Genomic DNA, 25,180 nt, shown 5'->3' on the forward strand with positions numbered 1-25,180 from the left:
GTGAGAATATGTGTAAAATGTTCAGCATAGAATCTGACTAAGCTAGCTGTTGTTATTATTCCTGCTGTTCAGTAGACACCGGAAGACTGCTATGCCCAGAACCCCCAACTCTGCCCTTATGGCCTGCCCGGCTACTGATGTCTCTGTCTCTCCTATCTGGAAAGACCTTGATGTTCTGGCCCATCTCTCAGGCCACATCCCTTTACCCTATCTGCTTCCACACTTGGCTGGTCCAAGTGTTAAAATGAAGCTGGCCATAGGGAGAGGGGCTCAGGCAGAAGCAGCTGGCAGAGGAGTTCAGAATGGAGGAAAGATGCTTTTCCCATCTAAATATCTGAAACACTATTTCTTGGAAACAGCTCTTCAATCTTCCTGAAGCAACTTAGCAGCAGAGGACGGAAGAAAGGGAGGATGGTCCATTCTCTAAAATAGTCAAATCTTTTGCTCCTCAATCCCAGTAATACCCATTGTCCCAAATCACAGCCACTAACAATAACCATTGTGGGTGGGAGAGGGAAGGTGAGGGCACAAAGTGCTGTATGAAATATTTTTAACACTTTTACCTGAAAAAGAGGAAAGACTACAACTCTGTGCATCTTCAGTGATTGGTTGAACCACAAGTCTGGTCTTCTGCATTGCAGGCAGATTCTTTACCAGCTGAGCTACCAGGGAAGCTCAAAATAAAAGTCTAAGGTTATTTAATTAAACGGCTCTTCTTGTTATTTTCAATGTTAATACAAATAACTGAAATGATAGCTTGGTCCAGGTAAAGAGGCAACTCACTTATGGGAAGAGCTTTGGATTCAGAATGCATCAATTCTGGCACTGTCTCAGTCTGGCCTTAGTTATTGAATAGAAGGCTCGGTTTGCTCTTCGGTATTAGTTCCCCCTTGCTGCTCTAATGAATTACTTCAAACTTAGTGGCTTAAGACAACACAAATTTGTTTTCTTACAGTTTTGAAGACTCAAATTCAGTTTCACTTGACTGTAAAATGCAACTAATAACACCATCAAAGAGGTCCAAATCAAGATTCTTCTTTATTTTCTCTCTACTTTTTGAAATACAATAAGAAAAAAATTATAAAATATAAAAAATTATTTTAAAAATATAAAAAAATTATAAACTATTTTTAGTAAAATTGAAAATAAATGTTATAATTGAAAATAAATAGTAGCAACCTATTACCAGCACAACTAAGTAACTTGTATTCTCCAAGCATCTTCTAAAATTATGTCTGATCCTATTATGAGCATTAAAATAGCTAAAAATTAATGAAAATAAATTAATAAAGACTAATAGAAAATACAATTTGATTTCGGGTTCATAAGACTTTAGACCAGGTGGCCAAAATAGCTCAGTTGGAGGGAGCATTAGACTGAAGACTTCAGACTTGCGAGCTTATCTGCATTTTCTGTTCTTGAGATATAATATTTGGACTTAACAAAAATGCTACAGCCCAGAATAGGACCAAACAATGTTTATTTATTTTTTTCCTCCTGCTTCTTTAAGATCAACAGACCACACAGTAGAGTTGCATGTAAAAGCTGAAATTTAGATGCTGTATCAGCCATGCAAATGTTCATGGGCTATTGAGAACAATTTGAAGCATTAAAAAAATATTGAAACAATTCTCAAAAGCATCTTTTATACAAAGACCATACATTTCCATTTGATAGGCCCACAGTATATCTAAGAGGAAGCCTCTGACAAATCTTATTTTCAGAAAATGCCAAACATTGCATTCAGTTTTGCTCATTGACTAGTCTCTGATCTTTTAATGCTCTTAGCAAATGGCTAGATTCTCCACCATTTTCAACATGACTGGTTACATCTGCATCTAGGAAAACTACAGAAGTCCTAAAGGCCTAGAGCTTTGCAAAATTTTGTTTTCTTTTAAGCATCAGAGGACTTCCCAGGTGGCCCTAGTGGTAAAGAACCCACTTGCCAGTGCAGGAGACATAAGAAATGTGGGTTCGATCCCTGGCTTGGGAAGATGCCCTGGAGGAGGACATGGCAACCCACTCCAGTATTCTTGCCTGGAGAATCCCATGGACAGAGGAGACTGGCAGGCTACAATCCATAAGATCGCAAGGAGTCAGACACAACTGAAGCGACTTAGCACGCATGCAAGAATCAGAAGTCTTTATTCAAATAAAATCTTTTCTGAAGCCCATCATTTAGAGAGAATAAAGAAGCTATGTTGCTCTGGTTGGAGTAATTGGGGGAAGAACCCCTGAGTCCCTTAACCCCTAACATCTCTCTACACACCCCGCCCCTCAACTCTTAAGTGTGACTTTGAGGCACCTCCACATTGTGGAAACTCAAGAAGGGCTTGTAGTTCTCCTGCTAACACTCTATTGCACTGTGATCTTGGGTAAGTCATTTCTCACCTTTATCAAGTAAAGAGGTTGGCATAGATATGTTCTAATTTCCTTTAATCCCATGATTTTAGAGTAAGAATATTACTACATTTTTAAGAATATTGTTAAAGCATTCTTCAGTCTCTTTTCTGAAGATAACCTAAGGCATTATGATACAAACTCAATATTAACATGAATTTTTTAACTAAATAAAGACAATGCTATGAATAATTGCCAGATGAATGACTAACCATCTCCTTCTATTTATATCTCCAACTAAAATCTCATTTAGAGTCTCATCAACATTCTTTGCATAAATCATGTCTGCGGTTGGTGACAAGGGCTCTTCCTTCCAATAAACTCAGGAAGAATGCTAACTGTACTTAAAGTTACTGCTGTTGATGTCATCCTGATTACACTTTAACATGTATGTTCATGTTTCACTCAGGGCTAATTTCGGGCTTGGTTCCAATGTACATTGGTGAAATTGCTCCAACCACACTCAGGGGTGCTATTGGTGCTCTTCATCAGCTGGCCGTTGTCACGGGCATCCTTATTAGTCAGGTAAAAACTCCCATCCCCTCCCTCACCCATCCTCTACTTTACCCAACTTCTCTCTCCCTGAGTGGCCACTCTTACTGTAGAACAGCACAGAGGAAAAGACAGTTCCACAAGTGGTCTTGGAGGTGGCGGTACAGAGACATAGGCTTTTTAGCTCAAAGTTAAAATATTACTAATCCACGCCTCACTTTTCCCCTGGAAGTTGTAGTGGAGTTGGCACTGAAGGTGACCTGGTAAGCCAAGTCTTTAACTACTGGAGCTATTCCAGAATTAAATTATTCCATTTAGATTTCAAGAGAAAAAAATTTCAAAATTTTGGCTGCCTGGGTTTCCTTTTTTTCTGAGCATCTTTTCTGCTCAGAATTTTGGCTGCCTGGGTTTCCTTTTTTCTGAGCATCTTTTCTGCTCAGATTTAAAATGCAAAGGATTGCAGTAGCGGTTCTTGTTCAGTTACCTGTATTCTTTCCTTCTCTCCTGTGTTCTCAGAGGGAGTCCTCAAAACCTCAAACTTATGACTATCCAGAGGATAAATTACTTTGCAATAGGGATCACAAAACTAGTTCTCTCAGAGTAATTGCTTTATCTATGTAACCCATTCTATTTAAGTTCTGCGTAATCGTCCAAAGTTATGCATGATTTTTGCTGTTGTTTCAGATATCAAATGTGTGCTTAAAAGTTTGGTTGATTTCTACCCTAAATGTCCCATAGGAGTTAATGAAGACAAATCTAGATGAATTCTTTGTAAAACAGAGTCCCTAATTCAGTTAAGGAGAGACATACTAGTAATAGTTGCCATCTTAAGCATACTTGTGCATACTTGAATCAAAGTTGTCAGGAATTACTATCAAATAGCCAATGTGCTTTTTTCAACAAATTGTTTCAGAAGGCAGATCCGAAGTGACGTGTAGTTGCTGTGCTTCCTCCCTGCCTTTTCAGATCGTTGGCCTTGACTTTATCCTGGGCAATCACGAGCTATGGCACATCCTGCTTGGTTTGTCTGCCGTGCCGGCCATTCTCCAATGTCTGCTGCTCTTCTTCTGTCCAGAAAGCCCCAGATACCTTTACATCAAGCTGGATGAGGAAGCCAAAGCAAAGAAAAGTAAGTCTATGGTGGTTTTCCTTTCTTCCTATTGTTTTGTAATTATCAGTTAATGAGAAACAGTGCACATGAATGGATACTCATGAAATTGGTACCAATGCTTTCCAAGTGAAGTCAGTGATTATACGTAAGAATATGCACGATCACTTAATATGACTGGTACATGTCATTTTGCAACCATAAGCATTCACACAAGCCCAAATAGAAAATCCACATGCAGTGTATTGAACTCAGAGACTTCTAACAGACCTTTCCTGCATTATGCTTCTATGATAATGAGCAATAAGATGAAGCCAAATGTTTTGCTTTCTTAAAAAATAAAAAGACAGGATTTAACAAGAAAGGATTTCCAACACCCATTCTATTAGGTAGTAGAATGGGCTATGCAGAACTGTAGTGCTTTCATTAGCATAACAATTGACCTGAGTTGTGTCAACCTGATCATTTTGGGGGACAGGCTTGAAAAGACTCAGAGGAAGTGATGATGTCACCAAAGACATCACTGAGATGAGAAAAGAGAGGGAAGAAGGATCAAATGAAAAGAAGGTCTCCATAATTCAGCTCTTCACCAGTTCCAGCTACCGACAGCCTATTCTAGTGGCACTGATGCTGCATGTGGCTCAGCAATTCTCTGGAATCAATGCGGTAAGTTTAAGAACACCCTCCCTCACTCTTAAGAGCAAAGTGAATTAAGACAGATGAGGACAGGAGTTTAAGTTTAAATAACTAAAGGACATGTTAAAATGCTGACATCACAATTATCTTGAATGAGCATTAATTTTATCTTGCCTTGTCTGCTTTCTAAAATTACCTTACAGTTTTTAAAAGATGTCAGTGATCAGTGGTCTGCATGTCAATTAAGATGAAGATTAAAAGGCAAGTCATAATAAATACAGAAGAGGGCAAAGGAGAATAAATATACCAAGAAGACTGAATTACCAGGGGCTTCTAGAGTTGAGTATCAAATTTAGGATTTCAGAAAATCTAGGCAGAAGGACTCATGGTTCCTGCTATCTATTTAAATGAAGTATAGCAGATAGCCTGGTGCAAAGAAGTTTCCTGCCATCTAAGAAATTTTCACTGTTTGGGGAGACAGCACACAAAATAAACAATAGAAGGAACTGATATGATATTGGTGAGTGAGGGTAATAGAAAAGACATGACTGAAAAACATACTGAGTACTAAACTAGCTAGCTCTTAGGTTTTGAAATCTTTGTATTATACAGACTAAAATTGTCTTACTGACGGTTAGCTACTAGAAGAAAAAAATTTAGCATTGGTTAAGAAACTAGATTTTAAAAACTACTTATCCCCATTCAGTGCTGTTAAAATTGTGATATGGGCTTCTACAGTGAGTCCACTCCAGATTCACAGACACTGTGGGGGTGACTGATGGATGGGCAGAGACCTAGAGGAAGCAAAGATAGTATTTCCCCTGAGGTGAAGCAAAAGGAGACCTGAGCCTCATTCCACACGGTGAATGCTCTGCTCTGACCTCTGGCCTCCTTTAAGGATCCTTGATGCTGATTTTCTTAATCTCTTAATTCTTTATAACTTTGGGTCTCAGAGACCAAATCTTTCTGAGCTCTCTCTCAGCTCTGCTGTGTATCCAAGAGCACAACACTTAATCTCTCTGAGTGTCCCTACTTTAGCTTCCATCCCAGTGCCTGGCTTAGAGGCATCCAGGAAATGTTGAACCAGAGGCTTTTGGGTAGTACAGCGTGCAGTGAGTAATCCATTCCTCATCGAACACAGTCTGAACAGTCCTCCTGCATCAGCCCTGTCTGCAGGACGAGGCTGTAGGAAAGGAATGACAGAGGATGACACAACAAAAAAAATGACTGTTATACACATAAAGATGTAACTAAATAATAAAGGCTATTAAGGAGGCTGTGAATCAGATTTCTCCATTTGTACTGACATGAGTGGAAAATTTTGGATTAAGTGCAATGAAAACCAAAATTCTTATACACACTGGTTCAGTTCAGTTCAAAGTTGCTCAGTCATGTCCGACTCTTTGTGACTCCATGGACTGCGGCACGCCAGGCCTCCCTGTCCATCACCAACTCCCGGAGCTTATTCAAACTCATGTCCATTGAGTCGGTGATGCCATCCAACCATCTCATCCTCTGTTTTCCCCTTTTCCTCCCCGCCTTCAATCTTTCCCAGCATCAGAGTCTTTTTCAAATGAGTCAGTTCTTTGCATCAGGTGGCCAAAGTATTGGAGTTTCATCTTCAGCGTCAGTCCTTCCAATGAATATTCAGGACTGATTTCCTTTAGGATGGACTGGTTGGATCTCCTAGCAGTCCAAAAGATTCTCAAGAGTTTTCTCCAACACCACAGTCCAAAAGCATCAATTCTTCAGCGCTCAGTTTTCTTTGCAATCCAACTCTCACATCCATACATGACTACTGGAAAAACCTTAGCTTTGACTAGACAGACCTTTGTTGGCAAAGTAATGTCTCTGCTTTTTAATATGCTGTCCAGGTTGGTCATAACTTTTCTTTCAAGGAGCAAGTATCTTTTAATTTCATGGCTATAGTCACCATCTGCAGTGATTTGGGAGCACAAAAAAATAGTCTGTCACTGTTTCCACCGTTTCCCCATCTATTTGCCATGAAGTGATGGGACCAGATGTCATGATCTTAGTTTTCTGAATGTTGAGTTTTAAGCCAACTTTTTCACTCTCCTCTTTCACTTTCATCAAGAGGCTCTTTAGTTCTTCTTTGCTTTCTGCCATAAGGGTGGTGTCATCTGCATATCTGAGGTTATTGACATTTCCCCCAGCAATCTTGATTCCAGTTTGTACTTCATCCAGCCCAGCATTTCTCATGGTGTACTCTGCATATAAATTAAATAAGCAGGGTGACAATATACAGCCTTGATGTACTCCTTTCCCGATTTGAAACCAGTCTGTTGTTCCATGTCCAGTTCTGTTTCTTCTTAACCTGCATAAAGATTTCTCAGGAGGCAGGTCAGGTGGTCTGGTATTCCCATCTCTTTAAGAATTTTCCACAGTTTATTGTGATCCACACAGTCAAAGGCTTTGGGATAGTCAATAAAGCAGAAGTAGATGTTTTTCTGGAACTCTCTTGCTTTTTTTATGATCCAATGGATGTTTAGCGATTTGAGCTCTGGTTCCTCTGCCTTTTCACTGGTAAGAGTGCAAATTGACACAACTTTTTTGGAAAACTATTTGATTTTCTCAATCAAAGCTGAGAACACATATACACTATGATCCAACAATTCTATTCCTAGTTATAAATGTGTACATATTTTACCAAAAGGCTTGTGCTAGAATGGAGCGTTCATAGAAGCACTATTCATAATCACTCTAATGATAACTACCTAAATAACCATCAATAGTAGAATGGGTGAGTAAATAGTAGAATGGGTAACTAAATTGTGGTATATTACTACAATAATATGCTAAATAGCAGCAATAATAAACAGCCTGCAAACACAACAGTGTGGATGATTCTCACAAAGGTAATGTTGATGCCAGATATAAAATATACATTGAGCAGTTCCACTTATATCAAGTACAAGACTAGGGAAAATTTATCTACAATGGTTGAAGTCGAAAAGAGTTTCCTTTGAAAAAAGGGTGACATTTAGGGGGCTTCCAGAAGGCAGGAAATGATTTCTTTTTTATCTAGATTATACAGGTGTGTTTAGTTTGTGAAAATTAATTGAACTGTACACTTAAAGGATATATGTACCTTTTTGCATGTATTTTAACTTTAAGAAAGTTTTAAAACTGAAAAAAGTTAGATGCAGATGTAGAGTTTTCAGCTGAATATAAGGAGATTTTAAATGATTGGAAGTTTTACACACTAAAGGAAGATTGTGATTTCTCTTTTTCTGGAAGAAGAGGGATGATAAAACCTTTTGGGATCTCTCGGAACTCTGGTTCCATTGGAACACTCAAAAAATAAACAACCTAAAATAATTCTTGCATTAAACCCTTAGCACCAGGCTTCTTGATTAAAGCTAAACTATTCCTATCTTTCAGATATTTTACTATTCAACCAGCATTTTCCAGACAGCTGGAATCAGCCAACCTGTTTATGCAACCATTGGAGTTGGTGCTGTCAACACAGTTTTCACTGCTGTCTCTGTAAGTGAAATACTCTAGATAAATATTCTGCTTGTTCCTCAGTCCAGAAAAAAGCCCTTGTAACATAAAAGCAACCTGTGATTTATTGTCCGCATGTACTGGATGTGTAGATAGAACCATGTGAGTCACAGGAAGAGTCCTAGATGTGAATAACCAACCATTGTAGCGAGATTAGGCATAACTGAACATATGGATCAGTGGTTCTCCCTATCTCCCAAAGATGTCACTTGTGAATCAGGAACTCACTTGGGGACAAGACACTTGGTATTTTTGTGTAAATACCTAGGCTTTTTCTCCTTTGTTCTGTGCTTAAGTCCCTTAATATTAGCAAATGTGTGTACGCATGCTCAGTCATGTCTGACTCTTTGCAATCCCACAGACTGTAGCCCAATAGGCTCCTCTGGGATTTTTCAGGCAAGAATACTGGGGTGGGTTGCCATTTCCTACTCCAGGGGAATCTTCCCAACTCAGGGATTGAACCCTCTTGTGTCTCCTGTATTGGCAGCAGATTCTTTACCACTGCACCACCTGGGAAAGAAAGTGTGAAAGTGTTAGTCTTCAGTCATGTCCGACTCTTCGCGACCCCAAGCACTGTAGCCTGCCAGGCTCCTCTGTCCTTGGGCTTCTCCAGGCAAGAATACTGGAGCAAATAGCCATTCCCTTCTCTTGGGGAACTTCCCAATCCAGGGCAGATTCTTTACTGTCTGAGCCACCAGGGAAACGGAGAAGCACCCTGGGAAGCACCACCTGGGAAGCACCACCTGGGAAGCCCCTGATATTAGCAAACAGCTTGTCATTTCTATCAGTACTGGATCTTCCACCTCGATTCCTATCCTTCCATGGTTGAAATTTTTTATCCTGATATCTTAGGGGAAAAAAAATTTTTTTAAAAATAGACATTGTCCTCTTGATTAGATATCTAAGCCTCTAGCAAAATTAAACTGATTGAGCAGATTCTTATGATGTTAGGCCATTGGGCAGAGCTTCCAGGCAGCTCTGAGGCTTCTCATGTAGCTCAGTTTGAAAAACATCTGTCTGCAGTGCAGGAGATCTGGGTTCAATTCCTGGATCGGGAAGTTCCCCTGGAGAAGGAAATGGCAACCCGCTCCAGTATTCTTGCCTGGAGAATCCCATGGATAGAAGAGCCTGGCAGGCTACAGTTTATGGGGTCACTTGTTTTTCATTCTCCACACATGAACTTTTAACTATTACCTAAAGTGGTCAATAATTACAGCCTTGCTACCTAGATCAAAAGGCAAGTTTGTCCAGACCACATTAAACAGAACTGGACCTTGGAAAGAGAAGGAAGAACAGATGATAAGGGAACACCAGTGCTTATGCCTTTAGAGTTAATGCTTGTTCAATCCAAAAGGCCACTCTAAAATCAATAAAGGATTGGTACTGGGAAGAAATCCTAGCAACTATTTGCATTCCTTTGTCTCCTGAGATAATATTTTTGCAAATCCCACTTCAACATATTTTTCTCATATAGAGATTGTGATTAAAATATTTTATGTGTAACAGGATTTGCTATGTGAAGAATCAAGTTATCAAGATCAGGGAATCCAAACTCAAAGAATGCCTGAAAAGAAAACTACTATAGAATTCCATTGTTGTTCACCCATCCAACCCTACCAACTCCATAGAGTGGGAGGAGTTGTTCCGAAAATAGTGTTCTGATTATTTTGAATATACCTTTTCAGAACTCATCCTTTTATTCTGTGAACATTTTTGCAGGTGTGACATAATTTTAAAAAATCAACTCTAATCAGTCATCTAATGAACCCTCCAGGACTACAAATAATATTTAACGCTTTTAATTATATTTATTTTTGAAAAGTTTTAAAGTTCAAAGAAATACAAAAAGGATAACCTCTCAGTCATCCAGATTCTCTTGCCAAAATCAGCCAGTGTTACCGAATTCCATGTATCCATTCAAATAACGATGTGCAAATAGGAATATATACGATAACATAGGAATGTTTCAACAATTTGGAGGGAATATAATCCATTTTTTTTTCCCTGAATGAGTATTGGGAGAGAGAGACTTTATAAACTCGATGCTGAATGATGTTCCATATTCTGTATTTTTTTTACACTAATGATCCAATAGATGGAAACCTGTAATCTTGAGTGAGAAAACAAAACAGAAAGAAATATGAAGCAAACTGAAAGACAGCATGGGTCTAGAGGAGAAAGAGCGCCTCCAAGTAGGCATCGAGGATCTAAGTGCTGCACGCTGTCTGTGGGGAGAATGGAAGTTAAGGTCAGGCATCCCGGTCTCTAAGCCCTGACCAAGTCTCACCCTGTATCAGTGCTCACCTGGCCCCAAGGGAGTCTGACTCAATTTCCAAGGCATGTAGTTTTAGAATTTATAATCCTATCAGTAATACTTGCTCAGAAACAGAAGAAACAGGCATAATGAAAGCCCTTTTCGCCAAAGAACTGCTCCAGTTTCATTGGCGGCTTGACATGGTGTCATCAAATCAACTTTAAAAGTCATAATATAGAGAGAGTCAAAATATAGAGAGGAATTTTATGAACTAGAGGAAGGTTTGTTTTTCCCACTTCATTCTCAACAGTTAAATATGGATTCCTTGCTTACCACTCTGGAGTGATCTGAAAGCCTGAGAAAAAAGGGGTTTTCACTGTAAGTGAAAAGAAATATTTCCGATATTTTCAGAGCCAAAGCTCACTGCACTAAGAATATTGGATTGCTATTGATTTACTGATAGATTTATGAGAACAGCCAAGTGAGAAATTATGACAGGTAATTTTTGTGTGTGTGACTCACCAACCTTGGCAGTATTCCAAGAATCGAGCCAGAGTCTATTCAGCAAACTCTGGTCCTTGCTAATTGTAAATCTTAACCATTAGTGCAAAGATCCCGACCCAAAGGAATTGATGCCGAGTCTCCTAAATAGGATAAAAAACACTTTAGCCTTTTGCTTTAAAGTCTTATCTTTCCAAGTGGATAGTTCATTACCAAGACCAAGTACTTTCAGGCTCACCAAAAAAATATAGACCTGACTCTTTGGTAAGATGATCAAATTTTGTATGTTTCCCCTGAGTGGTCACAATTTGACTTTGTTTGTAGTAAGGAAGTTGGATGATGATTGTTGACACATCAATAATTGTACCGTTTCAGAAGTCTGCAGTGCTCAAATGCTTTTAATTATAACTTAGGATAATTATCATAAGGGAAATTAATGTCATTTTTATGTAGACCCTTCATATTTTAAGGGTAGAGGAAATACTGAACATCCAAGATGTCTAGTCTCAAACTATTGCACCCAAAGTGATAAACATCAGGTGGTGATAATGCTATGGCTCTTTCTCTAGAATGACCTGTTCAAATCAACGTGACAAAAGGAAGACAGTATCTGTTAATCATCTCTGGTCACTGAGACTAGTTCTACCTTTCTGGGCAAGAGTCACTTCTCTCCTTAATTCCACATCTGCAAAATGGGATAATAGAATGGCTTCTTTTCAGCTGTATAAATTTAAAAGATCTCTTTGGCAGTAGAAACTATTTAAGTATAAAGCCAGTATGTTTAAAAACTTTCCTAGGTGTTCCTTGTGGAGAAGGCAGGGCGACGCTCCCTGTTCCTAACTGGAATGAGTGGAATGTTTGTTTGCGCCATCTTCATGTCGGTGGGACTTGTGCTCCTGGTGAGTCCCGTGCCTGCACTGAGATTTTTGGTTACCTGATGATAGCACTTCTGAGCCCCATGTTAAACATCTGAGACTTACTTAATGAAATAAAGCAAGAGGAACAGCATATAAAACAAAAGAGAAATGTAAAGAAAAAGAGAATTAGCTTCAGGGTTTAAAGACTGAACATCAGCAAGTAAATGGTGCTTGTCACCCAGAGACGCAGGCTGTATAATAACCAGGTTTCAATCCTGACTCTGCCACTTGGCTGCTTGTGTGACCTTGAACAAGTACCTAGACCTTTCTACCACTTTACAAGGTGTCACGCATCCTGATACTGACCTTGGTATGGGTAGAAGCAGAGGTCACTGGATCCTTGATTTGCTTCTTCCACAGGAAAAGACTGACTAGGAGGCAGAGAAAATCGAAATCCAGAGGATTTCTTATAGCTCAAAAGATTTAAGGATGACTCAGACTAGGGAAAAAAAAAACAAAACACCTCGTCTACAACTAGAATAACTTATACTTAATTGAACATAAGCACATCAGGAAGAGGTCTATGTCCCCTCTGAACTCAACAAGGACTTAGCTAAAGGAAGAAGCAGTCAGTGATCCCAGTTCCACTTTTCTTTTTCTTTTCTTCTCAGAATAAATTGCCTTGGATGAGTTACGTGAGCATGACAGCCATCTTCCTCTTTGTCTCCTTTTTTGAAATTGGGCCAGGCCCCATCCCCTGGTTCATGGTGGCGGAGTTTTTCAGTCAAGGACCACGCCCTGCTGCTTTAGCAATAGCTGCGTTCAGCAATTGGACAGGCAATTTCATTATAGCCCTGTGTTTCCAGTACATTGTGGTAAGCAGCCTAATTCTGTGCAAACTTACTGAACAGAAGATAAGGTTTAACAGCTGCTAATTGGAACTCTGTTTATTCTCTGTGCAGGACTTCTGTGGACCTTATGTGTTTTTCCTTTTTGCTGGTCTGGTCTTGGCCTTTACTCTGTTTACATATTTTAAAGTTCCAGAAACCAAAGGAAAATCCTTTGAGGAAATTGCAGCAGAGTTCCGAAAGAAGAGGGGTTCAGCTGAAACGCCAAAACCTGCTGTAGAAATGGAATTCCTCGGACCTACAGAAAACATTTAAAGATAACCTGCTTTTTGACATGAGCAATAACAGGAAGAAAGCAGTGTTTTTTTTAATGACATTTTTTTGAGAATTTTATATCTGTATCTTGAAATACTGTGTTATTTTTTATAGAGACTTTATAGGCTCTGATCAGAAGTATCATCAAATATTACAAAAAAGTATTTTTTCTTTTAACTTAGAGACTCTATGTTGGGTGGTAAGACTATAAGAAAACCAAAAAATCTAGCTCATTTTGTTACACTAACTGGTAAGTACATTTAGTACCAAAAAAAATTTTTTTTGTTACTTTGAAGACCAAATGGTTTTTGTGAAATTAAACACTAAAAAGCCTGGTCATTTAGCATGGGTTATCAGTTAATAATAACAACTATCACAAACTTGTGCTAATTCCTTACTGGCTCAATCCCTTGAGCTATATTTTGTTTTGCTTTTTTATTGACCACAGTCTGGTTTTCTGAGTTGTGTTATAAAATACAGTCAAACAGTGATAAATCAAACATTTGTTTATCTCCTCAAACTTCAAATAAGATATAGCAGTCTAACATAAGAAATTGGAAGTAAAAGATTGCTCTGTTTGTTAAAAAATATTTTCTGAACTATTATGTTTTAAAATAGGTTGAAAAGGTAGGGTTGGAAGATCCTGAGGGTGTCCTCCTGAAAATTCAAAAACATTGAATTTCAGCCTTGATCAAAATCCTTATTTAATTTTCCTGGAAAGACTGAGTTCCCAAACACAAAGCAATCATTCTTTTTGGTGTTTCCTTTTTTGCCTTGGCAGTATATGGAGCTATCTAAGCTATTCTGTTACGATTGCGAACATTTATTGTACACAAACACTAAGTGCTTTTACCTATGTAGACAAATTGGAACTACACAGATGATTAAACAGACTTTCACTTAGTCAATTTTGCAACTATGGAAATACAGTTCTGAAGGATACCAAAGGCTTAGCAGGGAGCTGAAATATCTCCAGGCTCTTCCTCACAAAGTAGAACACTGAATCAATCCTCTTTACATTGGCTTTAATGTATGGAAGAGAAAGGCACTTCTTAAAAAGTTCTTTCTAAGAGTGGGAAAAAAATACTGAACACTTAAGGGTTTTTTTTTTTTTTTTCCTTTGACCAAAGTTGTTTACCTTTATGTAACTTGACATTCCAAGCAACATGAAATTATTTCTTCTCACTTTGATTTTTGTTTCTTCTTGGCCAATTTGGGATCAACTATCTTCCCTTAGCTGTTACAGGACACAAAGTGAGCTTAAATAGTTTGGTAGACCTTTTTTTCTAAACTGTGAACTCAGTTAAAATTAAAAAAAGTAGGGACTTGGAGTCGGGCAGAAGCAGGAAAATGCCTCATCCCGTGGCTCCTGTCTTCTTCAGGATGCTGGTGGCTTTTGAGAAGCCCAAAGTTGCACCAGTAAAGAAATTTAACATATGTATAGGTGATGGATGTGATTTATTCGAATCACTATTCCTGATCTCATGTAGAATAAAGTAGTAAGTGTTTAGGACTTCCCTGATGACTCAGTGGTAAAGAATCTGCCTGCCAATGCAGGAGATGCTGGTTTAATCCCCTAGTCAGGAAGATCCCCTAGAGAAAGAAATAGCTACCCCTCCAGTTTTCTTGCCTAGAGAACCCCATGGACAGAGGAGCCTGATTGGCTATAGTCCGTGGGGTCGCAAAGAGTCAGACACGACTTAGTGACTGAAAAACAACAAATTAGAGTTTATATAAAGAACGCACAAGACCCCTTTTAAATTTTGATTAATTTTTCTGACTGACCACAAATACTCAAAATTCAGACCCTGAAGTTTTCTGCCTCAGAGAAATATAAATAGCATATATTGTTTCCCTTTCATAATTTTTTCCTTGCAAAGATACAAGTGAGTTGAAAAGAAACATTCAGATGAAATAAGCGGTTAAAGCTTCATACTGAAACAAAGGAACTAGCTTAACATAATAAAAACTCCTAGGTTCTCAGCAATATTCATCATAATATATAATAAAGTTGGCACTAATTAATTAGATTTAATCCCGGGGAAATTAGATGTGAGTTTGAATGCTTAATTTTCATAGTACACTATCATTTTTGTGGAGTCGTTTTCATAGTCGAACATCTTTACAAATGCGATCTTCTCTTAACTTGCTCGGAGCATGATCCGGTCCTTCATCTGCCACATCTAGTATTGTCCACTGTCCTGACACCAAAGCAGGGCTCTCCTCTTAGTTCCTCTTCCCCACTCCCTTCTACAGGGTTAGCACCGTCATGCACGCTGAGACACAGTAAGAGAATGCCTCGCCTCAAGGAGCTCAGTCTGTTGAGGAGTTCAGGAAAATCATCTGCATTTCTTGCCTTCTATCACCTCAATGTAAAGGACTTTGTAAATAAAATGCACTCAATAATATACCTACCTCAGAGAGCTGTGAGGATTAAACATAAAGTACTAAGCAGAGTGCCTGGTACAAAGAGGGCACTCAACAAATGTTACCTAAAGTTAGTATTCATGACAATACTGTTAGGACGCAGAACTATCACATATAAGATAGTTTCAATATTTTTCTTTTGAATAAAAAAATTTTTATAAATGCAATATTTTCTTACTTCCAGCAACAATCCCACAATGACAAGGGAATTGTAAGAATGAGGAGGAATATTAGGCTGTCTAATACTTAAACTCATACTTGATATTTCTAAGTAGGGTATAAGAGTTTTTCTTGTATTTTTTAAATTTGCTTTTGCCTAAGTTATTTTTAAGAGGTCTATATGTAGTATTATTTCTTTGGATAAAGCTAAATACAAAATAAAATGCTAAGTATCATATATAAATGTAACAACAGGATTAAATCACAGGACAAGGCCAAGCCTTCTTGATAAGATGCAAAAACTGCAAAAATGAGAACTTCTCTGGTGGTCCAGGGGCTGACTCCGTGCTCGCAGTGCAGGGGCCTGGGTTCCATCCCTAGGAATGAGGGAACTAGATCCCACATGCCGAAACTAAAAGATTCTGTGTCCCGCAATGAAGATCAAAGATTCTGTGTGCTACAGCGAAGATCTGGCACAGTCAAATAAATATGGAAATAAAATTAAAAACATTTAAAATATTAGATTACCTAAAAAGGTGTAAAAATAATTACTAAAGTGTATAAACTAGTGTACATAAATATTTGTTGCTAGCTTATTATTGTATACATAGCAAACAAAGCAATGTTGGGCAGTATCTTGTGCTTACAGTGTCCTAAGGAAAGGTGTTGAGTAAAGTGTGAAAAAATATAATTTTTCATTACAATTGTGTATTAGTGATCTGAGGAGAAAGGGTTTACTGCCAATCACTCTTGAGCCATCTGCTGGTGCTTTTACCGCTTTCTAGTTGGGTGCACGTTAGAAAGAATCATCATGAAAATGCACTGGTTTTAGTTATGAGTGTATATACACTGCAGTTTGATGTCAATAAATATATTTCCAATAGTTGTGTTACTTTATTTTATGTAGAAAATAACCACATTTAAGAAAATTGGTATTGGTTTACTGCATATAATCATTTCCTTCTCACAGTATCTTTCCTGTTCTCATTTTAAAGATAATATGTGAGTTGTGTTTTAAATCCAAATTTTATTTCCATCAAGCAGTTGTTTGATTATCAGTTTAGTAGGAAAAACTAACCGGTAGGCTAGGTGAGAACAGTTGAAGAGGAATGAAGGACTCCCTCTGATGAAAATAGAAATGCTTTAATTCAGTAAATATTTGATTGAGCTCCTATTATGAACACAACACTTTATGAAAGTTTTGTAAAAGATACAAAGCTTAAAAAACATGGCCCCTATCTTCAATCACCTGAATTCTCATAATGAGACTAAACTTTAAAAACAAATAGTTTATGGTACAAGGGACAGAATAGGAAAAACTGTAAGTTCGTGGTTTTAAAATTTTTTAGTTGGCATCTAAAATTTTTCATCATACACTTAAATAGCTGCAAAGGATATAACTTTTCAAAATATATATACATTTTAAATTGCTATGCTCTATTTATCCAATAGCATTTAATTACCGTAGTAATTTGTTACTCACCATAACCATTTTTGATGAAATTATTCATTTTCTTATTTCTAAATTTTCATCATGAAATTTAAGAACACTAGCAAATAAAAAGTACATATAAAAGCATCTAGAAAGTAAAGACAGGTCACATACAAAGAAACAGGATTCATAAAAGCATGTCATATCTGAACAGCAGCTATGAAAGCTGAAAGGCTGTGGAACAATACCTACAAAATTCTAAGGGAGAATGATTTTCAGCCTAGAATTCTGTTCCCAGATGTACTATCAGTTGAGCGTAAAAGTAGAATTAAGTATATTTCCAGACATGCAAGACTCAAAAATTTACCTGTTCTGTACCTTCTCTCCTGAAGCAAGAGGAATGTGTACTGTGCCAAAAAGAGAGAGAAAGAGGGGAAAAACTGAGAGCGAAAGACATGGAGTTCAGCAAAAGGGGAGAATGAAAGATAAGTCTCAGGGCATGAGTCATAGGTGACGGCAAGCACCAGGGCCTAGGAAACAACCAGTTCAGACTGAAGCAAGAAAAAGAAGGTTCCGGGGGAAAACAGAACTAAAATATTCTCTGACGTGTTTGTCCATATGAGGAATAATTTGGAACCTTTAGGAAAAAAGAATAGTGCCAAACACATAGGAAACTAAACAAATGCAAATTCGAGGCGACTATGAATTCCTGGGGAGAGAGTGGGGGCAGGGAGCAACATAGAAAAGAAATGTCCTGGTGCACTACTTAACTCAATGGTGAACAAGTATTTACACAATTATGTAAAACACTGGATATTGTTACAATTCTCATTTTCAAATAAAATTTATAATAGTACTGTATTATGAGATATGTGGAAAAGAAAGGTGAGGAATTGTGAGGAAAAGCTCAATGATAATTAACACAGTAGGTTGTTGACACATAGCCACCAAAATCTATAAAGCAAAAAATATCCATATGAGGCTATGTGCTGGCAACGGGATGTTTACCCATTGTACCCTGCTCTGTGACTCAGAAGGCTGGTCTCTTCAGACTGTATCATCTAGGTTCCTTGTCTTTTGCTTCTAGTTGAGTTTGCTTACTGGGCTGCCCTGGTGGGAAATGGAAGGATAAGAAGAGGGAGCAGGCAGGCTATTGTTTCCTTCAGCTTCCAGCCTCCCTCTCCGTGGGCAGTGACTATTTTCCTCCACTTATGGCCACAGCTTCTGTACAGCTCCAGTTACACTCATTACTGGGTTCTGGTAATCATTCCCCCAAATCTTGCCTCTGTTAATCCTAGAGTTGGTAATGGCATCATACTACCGTGAGTTCTACTACTACTAGTCCCAGGTACTTGACCATCCCTTGCTGTTCCTTAACTTGGCCTCCTCCTTTGTAAACTCTTTCTTTATTAAGCTTCTTTAACCACTCCTTTGCAGTGGGCCAGCTGCTTCTGATGAGACCCAAACAATACAACATATGAACTTGAACGTGGAAATTAAAGCTTTAAGAAACAATTAAAAAATTTTCAAGGGGCTTCCCTGGTGGCTCAGTGATAAAGAATCCACCTGCCAATGCCAGAGACACAGGAGATGCAGGTTCAATCCCTGGGTTGGAAAGATCCCCTGAAGGAGGAAATGGCAACCCACTCCAGTATTCTCGCCGGGAAAATCCCATGGACAGAGGAGCCTGGTGGGCTACAATCCATAGGGTTGCAAAAGAGTCAGACACAACTTAGCAACTAAATAGCAGCAACTACAAAAATTTTTCAAATATTCACCTATGAGAAAATTCATGGTTGAAGAAGGCTGGGGCAAGAACTTATTGTGTATTTTTCAAATATATGTAATATAAGCCTGTACTATTATTTGACCTTTAAACTATAGATATGCATTACTTTATAAAAATAAAAAATTATTACATAACAATAAATATTTTAATGTAAACTATTGAATCAATGATAAAATGCTACACAGCACAAAAGTGTATGAGATTATACATACCAAATATATTTTAGATAGATGAGAGAGGCTGAGAGAGTAAAGAAGGGTAGAAAGGGAAGGAGAAGAGAGAGGAGAGAGAGGAAAAGGAAGAAGTACAGTAGTTAGTGCTTATGGATAGATGACAGGATTCAGCTAGGTTAGGATTACGGTTGGGGTTGGTGTTCCGGCGTGTATGTTTGTATGTATGTGTGTGAGAGCATGTGGTCCAAGTTTCCTTCACTGTGCATGTATATTATGCTTATAATAGGCTAAAAAAATGTGGGGGGAATTAACCTTCTTTCAGAAATAGATGGTGAGAAGAAAAGGAAAAATGGGTCTGCAGTTTGCAGAACAATACAGGACTTTATTACAACACAGGGATGCGTGAATGTGTTTACCAACTAAGGGAAAAGAGAAATAGAGAATTTTAAGACACATGAGAGAGGATAAGTGAAGCATGGGAAAGTTTAGCATAAAAAATTATAGGCAGTGATATTAGAAAGGAGGAGACAGGTGAGAGAAAAATTTAAAAATGAAAAATGATATGAAGACATTTTGAGACAAAGACTAAAAAAGTTGAGGTTGCTTATATAAGGTTGACTCTCCATTTTCTGCAGAGAAAGTACTAGATGAGCTCCTACCCTGAGCAGGAATCCTGAAGATCATCGATTCCTGAACCAACACCTATAAATCAATTGCACCCTAACGCTAAACCCTGACTATAGAATTATCAGCTGAGTCATCTTGGGCAGTTTACACAATCCTCTAAAGTTTCAATCATTTGCTCTTAATGTGAAATGAAAATAAAGATAGCACAGATTTTGCTTAAATTATAGGATTTTGCAAGGTACAATAATTTTTTTTAAATTTTAACTGAAATGCAGTATGAAATGTGTACACAATTTAGTCCTCAGATGATGTATTTGTCTTCTCAGATGGCCATAACAAAATACCATAGACTGTGTAAGTTCAACAACAGAAATTTCTCACAGTTCTAGTAGCTAAGAAGTCCAAGATTAAGGTGCCAGCTAATTTGGTTCCTAGTGAGGGCTCTCTTTCTGGCTGGCAGATGGTCACTTCTCTTCACAAGGCAGAAAGGCTTCTAGTGTGTTTTCCTCTTCTTATAAGGGCATCAGCTCTATCAAATTAGGGGCTTACCCTTATGACCTCATTTAACCTTTATCACCTCCTCAGAGGCCCCATCTCTAAGCAGAGTCACTTCAGGGTTAGAATGTCAACATATGAATTAAAGGAGACATAAACATTCAGCATATAACAAATGGTAAGGAACTTTTACCTCCAGGAGAGAAAAAGAAAAGACACAATGAGGGAGGGCTGGAAGTAGAAACAGGACCAACTTGTCTTGGAGGAATTAACATGCTTTAATATTCTATTTTGAAGAATGAAAATGTAGCCCATTTTTGTTTACTTTTGCTGGTGCAGTCTTTTTTTTTTTAAAAAAAAGAACGTTTATTTATTTGGTCTAGTTGGGTCTTAGTTGCGGCATGCAGGATCTTCACTGTGTCATGGTGGAATCTTTCATTGCAACACATAGATTCTAGTTGTAGCACACAGGCTTGGTTGCTCTGCAGCATGTGGGATCTTAGTTCTCCAACCAAAGATCAAACCTTCATACTCTGCACTGCAAGGCAGATTCTTGACCACTGGGCCACAAGAGAAGTCCCTCTGGTGTAGTCTTCCAGACCTAAGAACTTCCCAAAGCACCTACCCATCAATTTCTTAAAGGATTCTACTCTTCACTTTAAAAAAAAAAAAAAAAATAGAACATTCTGTAAAAGAAAAAGGATTGTGGGAAATACGTGTGGCCGACTCTGGAATTTATTATTGCCAGAGGCGAAGGGGATGACAGAGGATGAGATGGTTGGATGACATCACTGACTCAATGGACATAAGTTTGAGCAAGCTCTGGGAGTTGGTGATGGACAGAGAAGCCTGGTGCGCTCGCTACAGTTCATGGGGTCACATAAAGTCAGACACAACTGAGCGACTGAACTGAACTGAGAAAATTACAGGTGACTCAGTTAGATCCGAATTTTGGAATCTCACGAAATGTTTGAAACATACATATGCTGAACAATTATTCATTGTTTATTTGAAGTTCAAATTTAACTGAGTGGCTCATATTTTCATTTGCTAATTCCAGCAGTACTAAAAATGTATCAATAAAATTGTGGCATGAGATAAGAAAGTCTTCTTAAATAAACAATGCAAAGAAACAGAGGAAAAAAATGGAATGGGGAAGGCTAGAGATCTCTTCAAGAAAATTGGAGATATAAAGATTTCATGCAAGATGGGCATGGTAAAGGACAGAAAGGGCAAGGACTTAACAGAAACAGAAGAGATTAAAAAGAGGTGGAACAGAAGAATACACAGAAGAACTGTACAAAAAAAGTCTCAGTGACCTGGATAACCACGATGGTGTGGCCACTCATCTAGAGCTGGACATCCTGGAATGCGAAGTCAAGTGGGCCTTAGGATGTATCACTACAGACAAAGCTAGAGGAGGTAGTGGAGTTCCAACCGAGCTATTTAAAATCCTAAAAGATGACGCTGTCAAAGTGCTGCACTCAGTAAGTCAGCAAATTTGGAAAACTCAGCAGTGACGGCAAGACTGGAAAAGGTCAGTTTTCATTCCAGTCCCAAAGAAGGGCAATGCCAAAGAATGTTCAAACTACCATACAGTTGTGCTCATTTTACATGCTAGCAAGGTTATACTCAAAATCCTTCAGGCTAGTTTCAAGCAGTACATGAACCAAGAACTTTGAGATGTATAAGCTGGGTTTCGAAGAGGCAGAGGAACCAGAAACCAAATTGCCAACGTTCATTGGATCATGGAGAAAGCAAGGGAGTTCCAAAAAAACATCTGCATCTGCTTCTGCTTCATTGACTATGCTAAAGCCTTTCACTATGCGGATCACAACAAACTGTGGGAAAAGAGACAGGAGTACGAGACCACCTTATCTGTCTCTTGAGAAACTTGTATACTGGTCAAGAAACAACAGTTAGAACCTTACATGGAACAACGGACTGGTTCAAAATTGGGAAGGAGTACAACAAGGCTGTATATTGTCATGCTGCTTATTTAACATATATGCTGAGCACATCATGCCAAATGCCGGGCTATGAATCACAAGCTGGAATTACGATTGCCAGAAGAAATATCAACAAACTCAGATATGCAGGTGATACCACAGAAAGTGAAGAGGAACTGAAGAGCCTCTGAGGGTGAAAGAGGAGTGAAGAAACTGGCTTAAAACGTAACATTCAGAAAACTAAGATCATGGCATCCAGTTCCATCACTTCCTGGCAAATAGAAGGGGAAAAAGTGAAAGCAATAACAGATTTTCTTTTCTTGGGCTCCAAAATCACTGTGGGACAGTGACTGGAACCATGAAATTAAAAGATGCTTGCTCCTTGGAGGAACAGCTATGACAAACCTAGACAGCATATTAAAAAGCAGAGACATCAATCTGCCAACAAAGATCCATATAGTCAAAGTTATGGCTTTTCCAGTAGTCATGTACCGATGTGAGAGTTTGATCATAAAGAGGACTGAGCGCTAAAGAATTGATGCTTTCAAATTATCGTGCTGGAGAAGATTCTTTTTTCTTTTTTTATCATTTATAAGCAGTGTGATCTTTTCTTTTAAATTTATTTATTTTTAATTGGAGAATAATTACTTTACAATGTTGTGTTGGTTTCTGCCGTACAACAGTGTGAATCAGCCATAGGTATACATGTGTCCCCTCCCTCTTGGAATGCAAGGATATCAAACCAGTCAATCCTAAAGAAAATCAACCCTGAATATTCACTGGAAGGACTGTTGCTGAAGCTGGAGCTCCAATACTTTGGCCACCTGATGCGAAGAGCTGGCTCACTGGAAAAGACTCTGATGCTGGGAAGCATTGAGGGAGGAGACAGGGGCAGCAGGGGATAAGATGGTTAGATAGGGTCACTGACTCAACAGACATGAATCTGAGCAAACTCTGCGAGTTAGTGGAGTATAGAGGAACCTGGCGTACTACAGTCCATGAGGTCGAAAAGAGTTGGACACGACTTAGCAACTGAATGACAACATCCACGAATACATAGATTTATGGCAAAATAGAATGAAAAACTCAGCAGTCACAACTATATGAAAGTAATTACCACTTGATAAAATGGGTATTTCAAACAAGTGAAAAGCATGCATGCTGTGCTTAGCTGCTCAGTCATCTCCGACTCTTTGCGACCCCATGATTCTCCAGGCAAGAATACTGGAGTGGTTGCCATGCCCTCCTCCAGGGGATCTTCCCAACCCAGGGATCGAACTGGGGTCTCCTGCATTGCAGATGGATTCTTTACCAGCTGAGCTACCAGGGAAATTACATATAACATGACAAATGTTACTGAATAGATGCTTGTGCTGTGCTAAGTCGATTTAGTCCTCTTTGTGACCCTATGGACTGTAGCCCTCCAGGCTCTTCTGTCCATGGGATTTTCCAGGCATGAATACTGGAGTGGGTTGCCGTGCCATCCAGGAGATCTTCCCAACCCAGGGATTGAACCCACATCTCTTTAATCTCCTGCATTGGCAGAAGAGTTCTTTACCACTAGCGCCACCTGGGAAGCCCGAATATATGCTAACAAGTTAGAAAAAATAAAGTTGGATGCCTACTTCAAACTAGCCAAAACAATTAGCTGTAAATGGAGAAAAGTACCAAATTTGGAAAACAACTAGAAGGACCAAAAGAAATGTGGTATACCTTGGGAAAATATCCTTCAGGATGAAGGGAAAGAAAAAACATTTTCAGATGAAGGAAAAAACAAGGAATTTTTGTTACCAGAAGATCTATTGTAAAAGACATTCTAAAGACATTTTCTACGCATTTTTTCAGGTTGAAGGAATAATACAAATTATTATGATTGCAATGGTGGTTTACTGAAACATATAGTTGTCTAAACATAGAATTGTATATCAAATAGAGTGAATTTTAATGTATAAAGTTTATAAAAAGTAAATTTAGTGTTTTGTAAATGTTGGATAAAACAAAAGGCAATGTCTTCTCATTGTCTCAGGTTACTTGGAGAGTTTTTTTTTCCATCTTTTTCTCCATCTGGCCAGTCATCAAAACATGAATCAAAACCAAATAAATTAAGCCTTGTTTATTCTGTTAACTCTGGGCGACTTGCAGTAGAAGAGGAATAAAATCCCAGATAATTCTGAAGCACGATTTGAGTTTCTCTTCACAGTCTCTGAGCTGACACTCAAAACCTTTTTCCAGAACAGTCAAGGAGGCTTGACTGAGTTTCAGCATCATTGCCAGACCTCCCCAGATGGAGCCATTAACAATCAGTGAAATGGACCCAAAAAAGAGAGCACTGAAAGGAACACAAGTTTCAAAAATCTGCCAACTGCATCATCAATTTCTGAATGATTGAGCATGGACTAGAAATGCCTTGGTAGCACTTTTTCTGTCTTACACACCTGTCACACTGTAGCAGAAATCAGCCTGCAACAGTGATCTCATGATATTGTGTAACCCTGAGGCCAGGATGAGGCTGTCACCGGAATAGTCAGCCATCAATCTGCACAGTCAGGAATGTCTGTACCCAGAGCCTCTGGCCACCAATTCTACTTTAGACTTGTTCCCAAGTGACACCGCTGATTATTTTTATCTCCTAATGTTATTGTTTAACTAGTTCACTAATGATTAAGACCATTTCAAAGACTGAGCAAGCCCCACTAACTAACAGGCTGTTGCACTCTAGTTAAGATAGAAAGGGTGTCCACTGCCTGCAGTTAGCTGATGATGCATTATAATTAATCGTTCTTTGGGAAAGTGTGCTGTCAGCGGGAGCCCTGGGGTTGTTTTCCTAATGCTTGAAGATGATCGCCATCAGTGCTTTTCTGTCTCATTGGATTAAGTGGTTGGTGCTGTACTAACCCTGGTTCTTTTTTTTTTTTTTTAATGTGGACCACTTTTTAAAGTCTTCATTGAATTTGTTACAATATTGCTTCTGTGTTATGCTTTGGCTTTTTGGCCCTGAGGCATGTGGGATATTTTAGCTCCCCAACCAGGGATGGAACCCACACCTCCCATATTGGAATGTGAAGTCTTAATCAATGGACCACCAGAGAAGTCCTCCTACTCTGATTCTTCTAAATTCTGAAAGTAATTTGGGTTCTGATTCCACAAACTCACAGAATTTTCTTCATTAGCATTTTCTTGAACTGTGATGTAG

At 38.6% G+C, this 25,180-nt stretch overlaps 1 protein-coding gene across 1 annotated transcript in view; it reads left to right on the forward strand.

Moving 5' to 3' along the window:
- Positions 1-16,405, forward strand: part of SLC2A2 (solute carrier family 2 member 2) — a 34,054-nt gene extending 17,649 nt beyond the window's left edge. Inside the window, exons 5-11 of the mRNA XM_043473746.1 lie at positions 2,810-2,925; positions 3,859-4,021; positions 4,479-4,666; positions 8,039-8,143; positions 11,714-11,815; positions 12,445-12,648; positions 12,736-16,405. Of these exons, the coding sequence (XP_043329681.1) occupies positions 2,810-2,925; positions 3,859-4,021; positions 4,479-4,666; positions 8,039-8,143; positions 11,714-11,815; positions 12,445-12,648; positions 12,736-12,936 (1,079 nt within the window). The 3' untranslated portion in view covers positions 12,937-16,405. The remainder of the gene's footprint in view (positions 1-2,809; positions 2,926-3,858; positions 4,022-4,478; positions 4,667-8,038; positions 8,144-11,713; positions 11,816-12,444; positions 12,649-12,735) is intronic.
- Positions 16,406-25,180: the final 8,775 nt, after the last annotated feature.

The sequence above is a fragment of the Cervus canadensis genome, chromosome 7 (genome assembly GCF_019320065.1).
Source record: "Cervus canadensis isolate Bull #8, Minnesota chromosome 7, ASM1932006v1, whole genome shotgun sequence".
NCBI classification, from domain to species: Eukaryota; Metazoa; Chordata; class Mammalia; order Artiodactyla; family Cervidae; genus Cervus; species Cervus canadensis.